The 17,156-nt window shown below is 52.8% G+C and overlaps 1 protein-coding gene across 3 annotated transcripts in view; it reads left to right on the forward strand.

Moving 5' to 3' along the window:
- Septin9 (septin 9) overlaps positions 1-17,156 on the forward strand; it is a 166,867-nt gene that overhangs the window by 27,118 nt on the left and 122,593 nt on the right. Inside the window, exon 1 of one of the 3 annotated variants that reach the window (XM_016008562.3) lies at positions 9,297-9,701. The exons of the other annotated variants lie outside the window; for them this stretch is intronic. Coding sequence (XP_015864048.1) covers positions 9,680-9,701 — 22 coding nt within the window. The 5' untranslated portion in view covers positions 9,297-9,679. Of the gene's footprint in view, positions 1-9,296; positions 9,702-17,156 lie in introns of those variants that run through there. 3 annotated transcript variants of the gene reach the window in all.

Here is a 17,156-nt window from a genome sequence, read left to right on the forward strand (position 1 = left end):
TGTCTAGGTTTGTGTCCAGTTGACACAAAACCAACCAGGACACTACCCACCCAAGTCCTCAAGCCGTCAGTCTCACGTCGACCTTGACCTCTGCCCCTTCATCCCGCACAGGTCAATCCCCAGCTCTCTCCCCTCTGGTGGCCCTAGATGAGCCGACTGTGTTTTGGGCCATGTCCTGACCTCCACGTTCTCCTCAGACCTGTTGTTTCTGTCCTTGTCCTTCCTCTTGCAGGCTCCCTCCTGAGCACAGCTGAGTTCATGGGATATTAGTAAGTGTGCATCTGTGCCAGGGACCGGGCTATCACACCCCACCCCCCCACCCCCCCCGTACACGTACACACGGCCCCACACGTGTATACACACGGCCCCACACGTGTATACACACGGCCCCACACATGTATACACACGGCCCCACACGTGTATACACACGGCCCCACACGTGTATACACACGGCCCCACATGTGTGTACACACATGGCCCCACACGTGTATACACACGGCCCCACACGTGTATACACACGGCCCCACATGTGTGTACACACGGCCCCACACGTGTATACACACGGCCCCACATGTGTGTACACACGGCCCCACACGTGTATACACACGGCCCCACATGTGTGTACACACGGCCCCACACGTGTATACACACGGCCCCACATGTGTGTACACACATGGCCCCACACGTGTATACACACGGCCCCACACGTGTATACACACGGCCCCACATGTGTGTACACACATGGCCCCGTTATATCCCCCTTGCACTGTGTTTGTCTCTACCTCACCATGAAGTCACACAGCTGTCCATGCATCCCCACCTTGTCCTACATCCCTCCCCTTCCCAGCACTACCCTTCTCTCCCCCTCCCCAGCACCCTGGCCTCCCTGGGCTAGCCTGCTCTCCCTGGGCTAGCCTGCTCTCCCCCCGCCCCCCCAGGAGCTTTCTCTGGAAAATGGCTCCCCTGTCCTGCTGGTCCCAGCCAACACTGGCTGGCCTTGCCTGTCATGTCGGGTTAGCAGGTTGCCCTTGGCCATTTCTGTCTCCTGTGCAGGGGGCACATGGCAGGTGTTAATGGATTGGACTTGATAGAAGCACGTGGGCCTGGCCAAAAGAGCCAGTTCAAAACAGAAGCAGCAGACTTACTTTACTTTGGCCAGGAAGAAGCTGTTTGTCTCCTGGGTCAGAAGGCGATGGGAGGAGCAGGGGGGAAACAGGGTTTGGGCAGCCGCTGCCCACGAGGCATTTAGGACCCTTTCAAAAAATGTTTAATTATGTGCATGCATGTGGGAGGGAAGGTGCCGATGGGGGCCAGAAGAGGGCGTCAGATCCCCTTGAGCTGGAGTTACAGGTGATTGTGGGCCACCCGAGGTGGGTGCCAGGACCCAATTAAAATCAGCAGTGTGTACTTTTTTTTTTTTTTTTTTGGTTTTTTGAGACAGGATTTCTTTGTGTACCAGAGAGCCGTGGCTGTCCTGGAACTCACTTTGTAGCCTGGCCTCAACTCAGAGATCCGCCTGCCTCTGCCTCCCAAGTGCTGGGATTAAAGGTGTGCACCCCCGTGTCTGGCAAGCAGTACGTGCTTTTAACTGCTGAGCAGTTAAAAGTCCAGCCCGTGACTGTTTTAACATGTACTTTATGTGTATGAGCTTTGCTGTATGTCTGTCACATGTGCATGAAGTGTTGAAACTGGAGTAATTGATGATTGTGAGCCACAGTGTGGGTGCTGGGAAGCAGCCCTGGGTCCTCTCGAGGGTAGCGAGTGCTCTTAACCACTGAGCCATCTCTCCAGCCCCCAGGGACTTCCTTTTTTCAAATGTTCACAATGTTGTTTGTTTGTTTGGGACAGGACCTTACCGTGTAGTGCAGGCTGCCTTCAAACCCGAGATCCTCCTGCCTCAGCCTCCTGAGTGCTGGGATTCTAGGCAGGCGGTACCATGCTCACTAATACAATTTCAGTTTACATAATGGAAAGCCTTGGGAAATGCATCCTGCTCATCAGGATGGATTCCTGGCCACCCGTGTCTCCCAGGCCAAGCAAGGCAGATGGAACACATCTTCATCCTTGCAGAGTTCTTTTGGGAGGAGCTGGTTTGGACTGGCTGCGTGCTGCATTCTCAAATTCATTATTTATCCAGCAAATATTTATGGGAGGCCCACTGAGCAAGCAGAGTGCAGGCTCCCCAGGGCGAGTGAAGACTCCTGGGCTGTTCCTGCACCTCCACCTGCCCTTCACTTCCCATTCGAGTTTGGCTGTAGCCAGAGGTGGGGTGGGGTGAGGGAGGGAGTTGGATGGCTGAGCTTGCGGACCTTTAGTGAGGAATATGGGCCATTTGGATCTGGGCTCTTCTCTCTTCTTGGTCCTCTTCCACACTGACCTGGAAGGGTGCCAATGTGGCAAGTTCAAGTGGTGTGCTCCGTAAACCCTGCCACAGACGCCCCACCCCACCACACCCCACCCCACCCCACCCCACCACACCCCTGCACGGAGCTGGCCATTATTTACTTAGCAAGGCAGGTCTTGAGGTGCAATAAAAAGCGGAGAGAAGCTTCTAGGTAGGAATGTTGCAGCCCCAGGCTGGAAGCCACTTGCTGTGGAAGAAGCAGCAGCCCAGCCAGAGCCTCTTCCGGCTGCCCACTCTGTTGGCAGGTATGGTACAGGGAGGCCGGGCCGGCTCCGAGACGACAGCCTGAACACCTTTGCTTCCAATCCAGGGACTTTGACTTCAGTGAACTCAGCTGGAAACAAAAGTATTTTATTTATTTATTTATTATTTCTGCATAGACAGACCCTTCTTATGTAGTCCTGGCTGATCTAAAACTCACTATATAGACCAAGCTGGGCTCAAACTTACTGTACTCCTCCTGCCTCTGCCTCCTGAGGCTGAGATTACAGGGGTGTGTCACCACTCTTGACATAGGAAACTCTGTATGTGCGCATGTGTGTGGGCGTGTGTACAGGCCTTTGTGTGTGTGCACATGCCTGTGGGTGTGCATATGTCTGCTTGTATGTATGGCGGCCAGGTGATAAGCTTGATTGTTATTTATCAGGTGCTCATTACTTTTTTTTTCCTTTTTCTTTTTGAGACAGGGTCTTCCACTGTCCTAGACTAACTATTAGTCTGGGCTGGCCAGTGAGCCCCAGGGACCCTCCTCTCTCTGCCTTCCCAACATCGGGATCAGGTGTGAACACTGTCTATGCCCAGCATTGGGATCAGGTGTGAACACTGTCTTTGCCCAGCATCGGGATCAGGTGTGAACACTGTCTATGCCTAGCATTGGGATCAGGTGTGAACACTGTCTATGCCCAGCATTGGGATCAGGTGTGAACACTGTCTATGCCCAGCATTGGGATCAGGTGTGAACACTGTCTATGCCCAGCATTGGGATCAGGTGTGAACACTGTCTGTCTATGCCCAGCATTGGGATCAGGTGTGAACACTGTCTGTCTATGCCCAGCATTGGGATCAGGTGTGAACACTGTCTATGCCCAGCATTGGGATCAGGTGTGAACACTGTCTATGCCCAGCATTGGGATCAGGTGTGAACACTGTCTATGCCCAGCCTTTTTACATGGGCGATAGGGATCAAACTCAGATCCTCCTGCTTGGAAGAAAAGTGTTGTATTGACTGAACTATCTATCACACCTGTTCCCCAAATTTCATTTGTTAAGTGGTCATTTACAGGGCCCCCTAACTTGGGGTTGGATTCTCTTGGGCCCCTGCCCTGAGGGCAGGAACCAGCCTGGAGAGGTGTAGTATCCTTTCTGCAGGGCTCAGTTCCCCCCTCCTCACAGGACTCCCCACCCCACCCCAGGAACATCAAGAGCCCAGCCCCCTTCAAAACCCCTTTTCCATGTGCCCTATCATGTGGCCCTGTCATGTGGGGGTTCTTCCTTTCCTGTTTCCCCCGGGGTCTCCTGGTCACTGTCAGTAACTCAGGCTGCCTGGCTACACTGGTACTTTCTTCTGCCCCCTCCCCCCCCCAGCTAGTGTTGGGGTATGCAGATATGTGCCCCCAGAAGGGTCCGGGGAGCCAGGATGGCATGTTGGCATCTTAACTGAGGCAACTCATGCTGTTGGGTACAGTTTGGAAAAGCCCTAGTGGTCCATGGTCCCAGTTCCTGGTTGCTCTCTGAAGTCACCTGAACCTCTTTCTTTGGCTCCACAGGAGGAGACACTTTAGTTCAGGGGCCTAAAGGTCCACTCAGGAGAGATCACACCTAGAAAGCTTTGGGGCAGAGTTGTTTGGGAAAGCCAAGTCACATTATGGGAGAGGACAGGGGAGGAAGCAATCCTGGAAGTCTTCCTAACAGAGGAGGTAATACCTGAGCCCTGCAAAATTAACAGTTCCTCACTGGCTGACTCCCCAGCTGCTTCTTCAGGTGGGTTTGAGTCACCTCTGTACTTTGGAGGGGTTGTAAACCTGCGAGTGACATCACAACATGGTGTGGCCAGGGCGTCCAGGTTATGGGTGTGGGTCAGTGCTTGGTGAGGAAGGCCAGGATGCTGATCAGGGGACTGGAAGAGGCTGGAGATGTGTTGACCTAACTGAGCTGGGGCTTTGGGCTGGCATCACCAGATGTTCCAGAGCTGTGTCCTGGGGAGCCTGCCTTCCCAGAAGAGTCCCATGATATTCATAGAGACCCTCTGCTACATGCTGGAGGCTAGCCTGGGCTAAGACCTTATTTCAAAAAAGTTCTTTCTTCCTCGGGGAAAGAGGAGAGAAACAAAGCTTGTCCACATCGGAAAAGCTGTTGAAACTAAGCTAGCCCTTGTGGGTTACCATATTTCCTGAGCATAAGCATCACAGTTCCTTGTGTTACCCTGGAGCGGGAGGGGCATGAGTGGCCATTGAGTTATCCCCAAAACCTATGCACACTGTGGGCAGTGTGTTTCTTGGCTCTTGTAGCCGGGGCTTGCCCTGCCTCTTACCCTTTCTCTTCACAGCCTCTGCCTATGACTAATGCAGGCTCCATCTGAGCCATCCACACTGCCAGGGTTTTAGTTTCAAATTATTCTCCTTGTTGGGCCAGAGCACTTAGATTTTTAGGCAAAGCGGGAAACCGACCTTGAGCCAAACAAGGCCCTCCAAAGCTGAGGGTCACAGCGACTGCAGAGACCACAACACGAAGCCTAGGGTATGGACCACCTGACGTCTGCAGGAGGCGCCAGCGCTGGCCTGGGCCCACTTGCCATCCTGGGCCACTGGTGCACACGGCCTCTCAAGTTGCTCTGGTTTTCTGCCGCCCTAGGAGTTGGGCCTGGGAGTCTCATGTGGAAGAAGCGATTTCTTCTTACTATTTTTTTTTGTACTTACTAAATATGATAGAATGAACAGACATTGCATTTATAAGCAGAAAACCCATCAAGGAGTGTTTTTTCAAAGTTAAGAAAGAGAGTAACTAAAACCAGGCCCTGGTGGTGCACACTTATAATCTTAGCACTTGGGAGGTAGAAGCAGGAGGCTCTCAGAGTCGGGGGCGGGGCGATGGCTCAGCAGTTAAGAGCACTTGTTGCTCTTGCAGAGGACCTGGGTTCAGTTCCCAGTATCCATATGGTGCCTCACAGCCACCCATAACTCCAGTTCCAGGGATCCAACACCCTCTTGTGGCCTGCTTGGGAACAAGGCGTACACATGGTACATATAGTACATCTAGACAAAACACTCGGGTACATAAAATAAAAAAGGAATAAGTCTAAACAAACAAACACACAAACACAAACCCCAAAACGCAGGCTGCTCAGAGACCCTCTGCTACATGCTGCAGGCTAGCCTGGGCTAAGACATTTCAAAAAAGTTCTTTTCTCCTGGGGTCGGGGTAGGGGTGAGTGGGTGGGAGGAGAGAAGAAAAGAAAAAAACCCAGCCCGCCATGAACTTCCTCCCCCTGCTGGGTCTGTTTTAGATGGAAATGGTCGTTACTGCCCAGTTTGAAGTGCTGTTTGTCTGCATAGGGTACCTGCCTTGTATTCCGGCTGCCAAAACAAGTTACCACAAACTGGCGGGATAAAGCGATACAAATGTGTTTTCTCACAGACGTGCTTAGCATCACTGTGGATGTCCCTCCCCTCTGAGGCCCCTTGCCTACCTCTGCCGCCTGTCGCCTGTCAGGGACTCCAAGCATCATTTTGGCCACATCATTCCATCCTCAGGGCAGTGTCTTTGACTCTCTTTGACCTGGCTTCAACTTCCCTCCCTATGTGTGTCAAACTCCCTCTCATTTTAAAGCACACACCCGCCCCCCAAATAAAGAAGCAGTCCAGACAGGAAGCTGTTGAGGAGAGTCCTTAAAATTGTGATGAAGATGCTGAAGTGTAGCTCCTAAGCTGGTGGCTTTGGGCAGGGTGGGGAAGGACTCAGTCTTCTTTAAGGGGCTGGCCACTGGGAGTGTGAGCATGCTCCAGTGAGTATATGGGCAAAACAAATTGGACTTGGTCTTTTATTTTTTGTTTTTCTTTTTTTTTGGGGGGGCGGGGAAGGTGGGAGGGTGGATCTGAGAAATGGAAGTTAGTGTGATCAGGGTGCACTATATAAAATTCTCAATTAATAAAAATATTATGTTGGGGAAATGCAAATTATTAATTCCTTGAGTTTCATAATATGTATTTAGATCATATTCACCCCTGTCTCCTCCCCTTAGCTCCTCCCAGACATATCCCCCACCTCCTCACCCTCCCAACTTCAAGTGCTCACGCTCGATTTTTTTTTTTTTTTTTTTTTTTTTTTGGTTTTTCGAGACAGGGTTTCTCTGCGTAGCTTTGCGCCTTTCCTGGAGCTCACTTGGTAGCCCAGGCTGGCCTCGAACTCACAGAGATCCGCCTGGCTCTGCCTCCCGAGTGCTGGGATTAAAGGCGTGCGCCACCACCGCCCGGCTTCAATTTTTTTATTAAATAACCCATCAACTCCAATTTTTGCTGGGCACCTACCTTGTGTGTGGGACAGTCTATTGGCACACAGTTGGCCTCCCAGGAGCCACGCCCTGTAGAAGAACTGACTCTCCACCCACCAACTGTCACAGCTCCTCAGTTGGGGTGGGAGGTCATGAATCCCTCCCGCCCCCATGCTGGATGCGTTGGCTTGCTCTCTAGAAGGTCTTACGCAGGCAGCCACAGATGCTCTAAGTTCATGGGTGCATCATCCTGTGGTGTCCCGAGGATGACACTCTTCGGACCTGAGCTCCCTGACCTCCGGCTCTTCTCACCTCTTCCTCTGGTTCCTGAGCCTCGAGGAGGGCCTGGGATGTCAATGTCTGTGTTCAGCTGAGCACCTGCTCATTTTACTCTCTTAATTCAACCAGAATGTGAGTTTCTGTGTCAAGCATTGTCCACTGCATCCCCCCCCAAAAAAAACTCACAATTTCTGTGATGAATTATTCCTTTTTCTAAAAAGTTTTTTAAAATTGTTTTACATATATTTATTGTGTGTTCAGGAATGTGAATGCTGCAGTACATGTATGGAGGTCAGAGGTCAGGCGTAGGTGGCAAATACCTTTCCCACAAGAAGCCATCTTGCTGGCCCCGCCTCAAGGAGCCCAGGCTGGCCAAACTTCTATATAACCAAAATGACCTTGAACTTCTGATCCTTCCCAGTGCTGGGATTATAGGTAGCACTAATGTACCTGGTTTATGCGGTGCTGGGGCGGAGCCTAGGGCCTTCTATTTGTGAGGTAAGCATTCTTCCAACTGAGCCGCATCTCCAGCCCCAAATGTCCCCCTTAGAGACATGTATGCTGCTGCCTTTTGGGCCACCTGAGTGATCCAGGACAAAGTCTTCATCTGAAGTCCCATTCCTAACAAGGCCTCGGTCATGGGTTCTTGGATGTGAGTTCTTAGGGGGGCATTGGTCAACTCTTCCAGTGCCCGAGTCTCTCTCTCCACCAAAGGCTCCGTTCCCAACTCTCTCACGGTGCAGGCTGCCCTTTGAGGCTCCACTCCACGCTCCCTGACAGGGACATTTTGCTTGATGTCTCCCAGGAGGCTAGGAATGATCTGCACACTCCCACAGAAGATGCCTTACTGTCTAGGGAAGCGCATTTGGGGTCCTGCCCCAGACAGGGAGGGGATGAGCCTGGAGTGGCATCTTGGGCCTGTGGTGCTTTAGCTGTGGGATGAGGGATCGTGGCCTCATGGTGAGGGAGCATCTACCGAGGCCTCCAAGGGACCAGGGACAGTGAATGTGTCAAGGAGCCCTGGGAACCTAAGCACAGTGGACAGACAGTGTGCGCCTTATCTGAAGGCTGTGACGTTTGGGCTAGCAGGCACCCAGTGGCCAGGCATGAATGCTTTCCCAGGCTCGCCGTGTGCCCTCTCTTTTCCAAGAGAGACTGTAAGTCTGAGCGAGGCAGGGTGACACATGCCCGTAGTTCCAGTGCTTCTGATGAAAACCACGAGGATCTCCACAATTTCAAGGCCAGCCTGTTTTACTTAGAGTTCTAGTCCCTGTCTCAAAATACCAACAAAACCCCAACACAATAAAGAGACACTGTTTTTACAGAAACCTTAACACGAATACATGTTTTCTCTAGAGACCGGACAGCAAAGCCCCCTTTCCACCAGGTTTGAATGATCTTTTGGTGCAAGGATGCCGCACACCCTGGGGCCCTTCCCCAAAACCCTCCTATTGATGCTGCTGAGCCCATCAACCCAGCCAGGGCTCTGAGCAGGTGTTGAGGGCTCCCCCTACCCCGGCCTGGTGAGCAGCCCCTGGACCAGGTGTCCAACAGGAAATAGAGCTGAGCCCCGGGGCCAGCCATGTTCTCAGAGAGCCGCTGAGTCTGGGGAAATCGCAGCCGGAGGACGTGTTCCCTCCCTAGGGACTTACTGACTCATATGTATGGGGTGGGAATCTTCCAGGAAGCCTCCAGCCAGCTCAGCCTCTCGGGAGCGTGGGGTGGGGACAGCCTGTCCCTCTGATGCTGCAGGCTAACAGGACAAGGGGACCTTTTCAGGATTTGTTTGGGGCAGGTATCTGGAACCTTCTCTCAGTCCTCCTGTCTGGGAGGTGACCGCCGCCTGCCCAGATAGGTTGCATGTGGTGGGGCTGAGATCTAGACCTGCAGAGTAAGGTGAGGCAGGCACGCAGGATACAGGCTTTTTAAACGTTTGAAAATCGCAGCGTCGCTGGACGGGAGGAAAATGAAAGACTTTGGAAGTGGCCAGGAATTTGACTCTACGAGTTGGTTTCCAAGAGCCTAAGTTAGGCATCTCCAAGTGGATATTAAAGGGAACAGCCAGACTCCAGCGGCGGGGGCTGGAGGGGGCGGAGAGAGGAGGCGCTGCCGGAAGCTGCATGCTGGACGGCTGAGGCCACCACACTGAAGGCCAGGCAGCTGGTCCCGCGCTCAGGGAGAGGAACCAGGGACGCCCCGGGATCCCATCGAGCCAGCCCCCACCCCCCATTTTTCAATTTCTCCCCGTGCTCCCTGTTCCCCTCTGTGGCAGAGACAATGCTACTTCAGTTCGGAGCAGAGACATATGACCAACACATGGAAATGTGGTAATTTGGATCTGTTCGTGATTGCAACAGATTGAAGAAATTAGACCAGACAAAGAGTGTTTTTAGAGGAAGAGGAGGAGGCAGAGAGAGGGAGGGTGACAGGGTGAGAAAGGGGAGGAGGACCCCTCCGCGCAGGGGACACCGGCATCCGTCTGCCTGCTGTAAATACATCCATCCGTAGGAATGGAGAGAGACCGCATCACAGGTAGGCCACGGCCCTCCTTGTCCCACGTCCCCCATCCCTGAACCCGACCCACGTCCAACTGGTGGCTTTACCAGTGAGCACCCAGGGTCAAGTTCACTTACTTTTACAGAAATATTTCCTCTTCCTGCTGACTATTCCACGTTGGTGAGCTGGAATGCCGCTTCCCACTAAGCCCTGCCGAGTCTGGCTTTTATTTAAACCGGGTTCTCCTGGGCTACTTCCCTTTCATTTTCTGGTAGGGCTGCTTTTACGTCTGTGACCACTGTGAATTTAGAGACGCAGGAAGGGTGGATGGTGGGGACGGGCTCTGCATCAGGGCCAAGGCAGCCTGGCTTGTTTGTCCATCATCTGGCCTTGGTCTTCTCCTGAAATAGCCTTGCTGGGCCTCTTGGGCAGTTGATTATAGAGGTGGTAGCTCCCAGTGCTTGGAGGAGGTGTATGCACACGTGTGCACCCTCGTGTGTGTGTGTGTGTGTGTGTGTGTGTGTGTGTGTGTGTGTGTGGATGTGTGTGTGTGTGGTGTGTTTGTGTGCGCACGTGTGCGTGCGCTCGCGCGCGTGTGTGTGTGTGCATGCGTGCGTGCATGTATGTGTGTGTGCATGTGTGTGGTGTGTGCATGTGTGTGTGTGTGTGTGTGTGTGTGTGTGTGTGTGTGTTCATTCGTAGGGCCCTAGTGCATGCTTCTGAGTGCACATGTGGCCATGCACTCCTGCAGCCCCTTTGGATCCAGTAGAGACCCAGCAGGGGTGTAAACAGTTCAAGGAAGAGAACTGAGTACCCCTTTCCTCAGCTGTCCCATCAAGTTGTTTCCAGGTTAAGCTGCCAATTCCTGCTGGGACGTCAGTCTCTGAGGTCAGCCTGCCTCCTCTGCCTTGGGCACCATCTGAGTCATAGGCTGTGGGATAGTGTGGGTGGGGAATTCTAGGGATGTGACCCTTACTCTGGACCCGTGTTGTCCTGTGGTCATGGTCAGACTAAGCCCCACCCAAAAGTGTCGTTGGCCCTGGGCTACTGATTGCTTCCGAGTGAATACCCAGGGACAGGGGTCTCTAAGAAGCCAGACAGAAGGAAAGAGGCACATCTCAAGGGCTCCTCCAAGGGATGGCCTGACCCCACCAATCCAAGTACTGTGACATGATACCAAAGTTGGCAATGCATTCATTAAGAGGCAGCCACCTGGTGCCTGGCCGAGAGGGGTATGTCCCGTGTCCCCAGCAGGCACAACGGAAGCCCTGGGAGGGGAAACATACCTGTGTTGGGCTTGGCATTGTGACCAGCTGGAGGTGATGGGTATAGAGGTAAAATTTTCTGGGCCCAGTTTGTAGGGGCGACATGGTGGAGAATGCCAGCAGCTGGCCTGAGGCCTGGACAGGTGGAGCTGTGGCCCCCACAGGCAGCCTGGCCCTCCACATCCTCTGTCACCAGCTGTAAACAGCAGTTGTTTTAGTGGCTGGCTGGCGGGGGCCTGCACTTGTTAGTGTGGCTGTGCCGGGTTGTGGGTTCGGAGCCTCCCCAACACTAGGCGTTTACTCAGCCACTGAGCCACACCTCCCCCGGCCCAGCCCAGGTGGGTGACAGCGGTGTATTTGAGAGCCTGGCATACAGGGGAGGTGGCTCCCTGGAGACCCGAGGGTGGAGAGCTTGGAGCCTCGCGGGCTGACCAGAGCTTTTTATATACTGAACAAAGCAGCCTTTGAGAGCTGTGGATCCTGGCCTTCAGCACTCAGCCGTCACAGGTACCCTCAGCCGAGGACAGCACCAGACCAGAGCGGGGCCTTTTCCTTTCGTTTGTTTTGAGGCAGGCTACCTGGCCTCAGTCTCTGTGTAGTCCTGGATGGTGTTGAACTCCTGATCCTCCTGCTGTATCTCTGGGGTTCTGGGATGACAAACGTATCACACCAGGTTTACATGCTGCTGAGGACGGAACCAGGGCATTGTGTACTCCAGGCAAGCACTGCCAGGGAGCTACATCTCCAGGTGGAACCTTCTCTCAGGACGGGCCAGGGCCGAAGGTCAGTCCTTCCCTCCCTACCTTTTGGAGGGGCTATAAGTGGAAAATTAAGGACTGTAAGTATAAGGAAAATTAGAACGACGGAAGATGTAATAGTATTTATTACTTTCATTTGGAGTTGCACCAAGTTTTTGGTTCCTAAATCATTTATTTTAATTAAACTAATTACCAATTTATTCAGTTCATTCTTGGCCTTTCTGTAGTCATTCATAAGCTAGTTCTAGGACCCAGGGCCTCAGTCATGGTAATCAGGTGCTCTACAGCTGCTACACTCCCAGCCACTTACATTTTTATTTTTATTTTTTTATTTATTTTTTTTTATTTTGAGGCATAGTCTTGTCATGTGCCACAGGCTGATCTTGAATTCATGGTCATCCTGCTTTCGCCTCCTGAGTGTCTGAGAATCAGGCACAGGCCACCGTACCTGTGACTGGCACTTTAGGGGGAAAAAGTGCTCCATTTGGATGTACTTTTATGAGTCTTTTCTCCCCCAAACTCAGCTGGGGATAGCCAGACGAGGGGAGAAGAGGAAAATCCCCGCCACTCCTCCAGCGCGCTCCTCACCCTGGTCAATTAGTCGGGGTCAGCTGTAGCCCTAGTCCTAACCCCAGTCCCCGGGGAGGCAAAGCTCTTGTCCAGGCCCTGCTGGGTGGCCTCGAGCAGATCACTTTGAGGTTTGGCCTCAGTTTCCTGATCTTCAGGGTGAGGCTGAGGCCCTCCCCCTTCAGGGTGCTTCTGAGTTCTTGGTGTGCATTTGGCTGGCTCCCCGCTTCCAGCTGGGTGTGCTGGGTCCTGCCTTTTTGTCTGTGTCAGATGGTGTGACACTGGGTCCATCCTCACTTGCACGTCCGTAGGTGGTGGACTAGGGTAGACTTGTATGCACCAATGGCTGGAGACCAGGCTGGCTGGTGCCCCAAAGGCTGGTAGCTGAAGCGAGTCCAGCCCTGCTGACCAGGAGGCGTGGCAGAGGGTGTGGTCTTGCCCTGGATGGGGCCATGGGACCTGCCCAGCCTCAGGGATGAGGCTCAGGGCCAGAGTTGGCATCCTTAGCTCTGCCCCGACCTTCCCTTTCCTTACCCTCCCTCACTGCCTCGTGAGGCTGGCCCGGGGTCCTCCTAGGCTCCCAGAGATTTCCCTAGGCAAATGTCTCGGGCTCCTCAGCAGGGCTGGCATGAGTCACTGAGCAGGGACAGGCCTCAGAGGCACGGAATGCTGCTTCTCCAGCCAAGGGTCGGCGTGGTTTCTTTTTTCGTTGTTCTGGATTGGCTCTGAGGCTTTTAGAAATTAAGCAGTTTTATCTTGTTCCAAGCGCTTGTGTTTCAGCAAGGGTGGGGCGGGCGGGGGGGGGGGCTGACTCTCTAAGAAGGGAACTTTCCACTCATCCCGGCCTCGGGAGAGCAGGGAGGCTGGTCCAGTGGGCAGTCACAGACAGGGACCATGGAAGGTCCCCACCACCCTGGCGTTGGATGTGCGCTCCTGGCTGGGGTCTGGTTTGTATAGCGGATGGACCTCTGTCACGGGACAGGCAGGAACGGGGGGTGGGGTGGGGGGTGGGGGCTCCCTGGAGACCATACCTCAACCCTCACTGCCCCGTCTGTCTCCAGCTTTCTGTCCCTCCTCATCTCCCACCTCTGGGAAGTCTCGTCTGGGGCCCGAAGCTTCCAGCAGGCCCAGCTGTGACTGACGTGTGACTCTGGGGTAGAAATCAGAAGCAGAAGGTGCCGGGCAGAGCTGACTCCTGAAGCTGAGGAGGCTCTGGCCCAGCCCTCTCCAGCTCCCGGTGGCTGCAGGAGCCCCAGCATTCCTTGGCCCGCCGCACATCATCCAGCTTCTGCCTCTGATGTCTGGCGACGCTCCTCTCAGATCTCCCTCCGCCTTTTGAAAAAGGAGGACACTTAAGGCCTCGGGGCAGCTGGGATGACCACATCTTAAGTCATGACATTATATCTGCAAAGAGCCTAAGTCATGACATTATATCTGCAAAGAGCCTTTCCCTTTTTTTTTCTTTCCAAAAAATTGTCCTATTTATGCATTTATTTGTGTGTGTGCTTACATGCTGCGGCAGGTGTGGAGGGCAGAGGACAACTTGAAATAATTCTGTTCTCTCCTTCTACCATTTGGGTACAGAGATCGAACTCAGGTCATCAGGCTTGGTGACAAGCATCTTTCTCAGCTGAGCCGTGTCCCATGGCCTAAGAGTCTTTTTTCACAGACATTACTATGGGGGGGTGGGTGGGAGTATGGTGTGTTAGGTGTGTGTGTGTGTGTGTGTGTGTGTGGATGTGAGGTGTGAAGTGTGGGTGTGTGGGAGTGGGAGTGTGTGTGGGGTATGGAATGGAAGGTTGAGGGGTGTGTGAAAGTGTGTGCGTGTGTATGGGTGTAGGGGTGTGTGGGTGTGGGATGTGGGGTTGGTGGCCACTATTCACCCTGTGGCCGACGTTGATCTGGTTCTAAGACTGTAGCTAGGGCTGGAGAGATGGCTCAGAGGTTAAGAGCACTGGCTGCTCTTCCAGAGGTCATGAGTTCAATTCCCCAGCAACCACATGGTGGCTCAGAACCATCTGTAGTGAGATCTGGTGCCCTCTTCTGGTGTGCAGGCATACATGCAGGCAGAACACTGTATAAAGACTATGTAGCTGAGATGGCCTTGACCTCTGGATCCTCCAGCCTCCACCTGCTGGGACTGCAGGTATGCCACCACACCAGGCTCTTTGCCCATTTTGTGAGTCAGACTGCTTTGTTGTTGATTGAGGGAGCTCTTTATATATGCCGGTTATTAGTTCCTTATTTGATCTATCTTGTCAGTACTTTCCTAGTTATTGGTTGTTAGTTCCTTGTTTGATCAGTACTTTCTTGTGCCCATGGACTGTCTTTCCCCCACCCCAGCACCCGCCTGGGTTTGTGGCTTATGGCTGAGGAGGACAACATGATACCTGGCCCCTTGGGACTCCTTCAACATTGCCCGTCAGATGTGATGTGTCCGTATGTGCGTGTGTGGATGTAAAAGGACAGCCCTGGTTACTGTTCCTCAGACACCCTCCACCGTGTGTTTTGAGACAGACCTCTTTTTTGGTGTTGCTGTTTTGTTTCATTTTTGAGACAGGGTTTCTCTGTGTAGCCCTGGCTGTCCTGGAACTCACTCTGTAGACCAGGCTGGCCTTGGACTCAGAGATTTGACTACCTCTGCCTAATAAGTGCTGGGATTAAAGAAGTCTACCACCACTGCCTGGTCAGTTAAGGCTCTTGCAGAAGACCCAGGTTTGGTCTCCAGCACCCACATGGCAGCTCACAGTATCTGCAGCTCCGGTAACTCCTCTTCCAGCCTTTGAAAGGACCAGGCACACACACCGTGCACGGACATGCATGAAAGCAAAATACTCATACACATAAAATAAAAATAAAAAATAAATCTTTTGGCCTAGTGTCCCAGCCCAAGGTGGAGAGGAAGGGACGGGGGTGGGGGGTGGGGGGTGGGGGGTGGGGAGGTTGTTGGTGTTCTGCCTGGAGAGGGTAACTCTGCCTCTGTGATGTGTGTCAGTGGGTAGGGCGCATCCTCCAGGACCTGCACGCTCAGTGTGGACATCGTGTGTTCTACAGACAGGCAATGCCTATGCATCCACACCCTTGCTTGCAGGGTATTTGTTGGTGGTCCAGCAAGGCGCTCGCTTGCTTCCTGCAAGGAATAGGGCAGCTGCAGGGATTCTTTTGTCCAGCAGGGGGCGGTGCAAGCTCTTAAAAGCCCAGTATACCTGGGCAGTGCTTTCCTTGGATCTGCAGAAGGGGCTCCATGCTGCTGCTCGCTGGCTGGCTCCCAGGACAACCCGCATCAGGCTGAGAGGAGAGAAGCGGCCCGGAAGAGAATTTCAGGGAGCGAGAGGCCCCCGAATTCCCATTCTAACTGGGTGGCACCCCAGGTGTGTGTGGGCATAGGGGGGGCTCCAGACTCTTTGTATTTTATTTTCCTAGTTTTTATTTGATGTGTTTCATTCTCTCAAGTTTTCCCAGCTCACTTGGTTTTGTGTGTTCGTGTGATCAGTGTGCACAAGTACCTGGGGTCGACATTGTCTCCCTCTATCATTTTCTACCTTTGTTTTTAAAAATTACGTGTGTGTGTGTGTGTGTGTGTGTGTGTGTGTGTGTGTGTGTGTGTACAGCTTGTGGAAGTCAGTTCTCTCTGTGGGCCCTGGGGAACACCAGCGTGTACAGCCATATCTGGCCTTTACAGGGCAGCCAGGGATTGAACCCAGGTCCTCATGCCTCTGCAGCAGGCTTTCTTTACCAACTGAGCCATCCCCCCAGGCCACATTTTTCTAACTTTCTGAGGAATATTTCAGACATAAAGGAAAGATGGGGTTGTGACTGCCCACACACCACCTCCTGGACCTACTGTCAACGTCCTTCTTTATCCTTCATTACCAACAGTCAGGCTCTCTCCAGACATATTTTATTGACTAATTAATTAATTTGTCTTTGAGACAGAGTCTCATGTAGCCAAGGCTACCCTCAAACTCATTATGTAACCAAGGCTGGCCTTGAACTGATCTTTCTACCTCCATCTCCTGAGGGCTGAGATTACAGGCCCGTACCGCTACTGAGACCGGTTTTAGTGGGTTGCAGACGTCAGTACACATGACCTCTACTCCCCTCTGCTCATGCTTCATTAACCACAGGGATTCTCCTTCCACGTGTCTGTGCTTTCCACGTGTCTGTGCCGCTCGGATGTCGGGGTGTGCCGTCCGGTGAATTTTGACTGGTCAGTGCACTGTGTGTCCCAACTGCAGCCACACCACGGACACTGGCATTGCCCCAGAGAGTCCCCCTGCCCCTTACTTTACAGGTGCTGGCTTTGTCTCCTCCAGGGAATTTCCCCAGCCTGGATTCCCTTATCGGGTTCAAATGTCAGCAGAATCATGCTAGCTGCTGCGGGTCCCCATGCCTTGTTCCAGGTTATAACTGGGTTGTGCTCCTCACCTGACCCTTCTGTGGCTTTTACATGTTCCTGTTTCCTCTGGTTGCTTCTGGTTGGGGCCCGATGATGAGTGTCTTGTCCTGGATACTGCCTTCATCGGCTTGTGGAAACTCCTAGCCTGATTGGCCCTTAGAATCGGTGTCTGTTTAATTCTGAAGAAACTGCTAGATCTTTACCCCAAGTGGCCATGGGACTTCAGTCTAAGCAGCAGCATGAGGTGGTTCTGGTCGCTCTGCATTCGCGCCAACATTTGCTGCCGTCACTCTTGAATTTCAGTCATTCTGGTGGGCGGGTTGTGCTATTTCATTCTGGCTTTAATTTTGCATCTGTCTGATGACTAATGTGGCCCGGCACATTGTCATGACCTTCCTAGCTATTCATGTATTTTTCCTTTGTAAGACATCTTTCTGAAATCTGTGGCTCATTTTCAAATCAGATGGCTCAACTCTTCCTCGTTACTTCTGGATATTGGTCT

Source organism: Peromyscus maniculatus, chromosome 8 (genome assembly GCF_049852395.1).
Source record: "Peromyscus maniculatus bairdii isolate BWxNUB_F1_BW_parent chromosome 8, HU_Pman_BW_mat_3.1, whole genome shotgun sequence".
In the NCBI taxonomy this organism is placed as follows: Eukaryota; Metazoa; Chordata; class Mammalia; order Rodentia; family Cricetidae; genus Peromyscus; species Peromyscus maniculatus.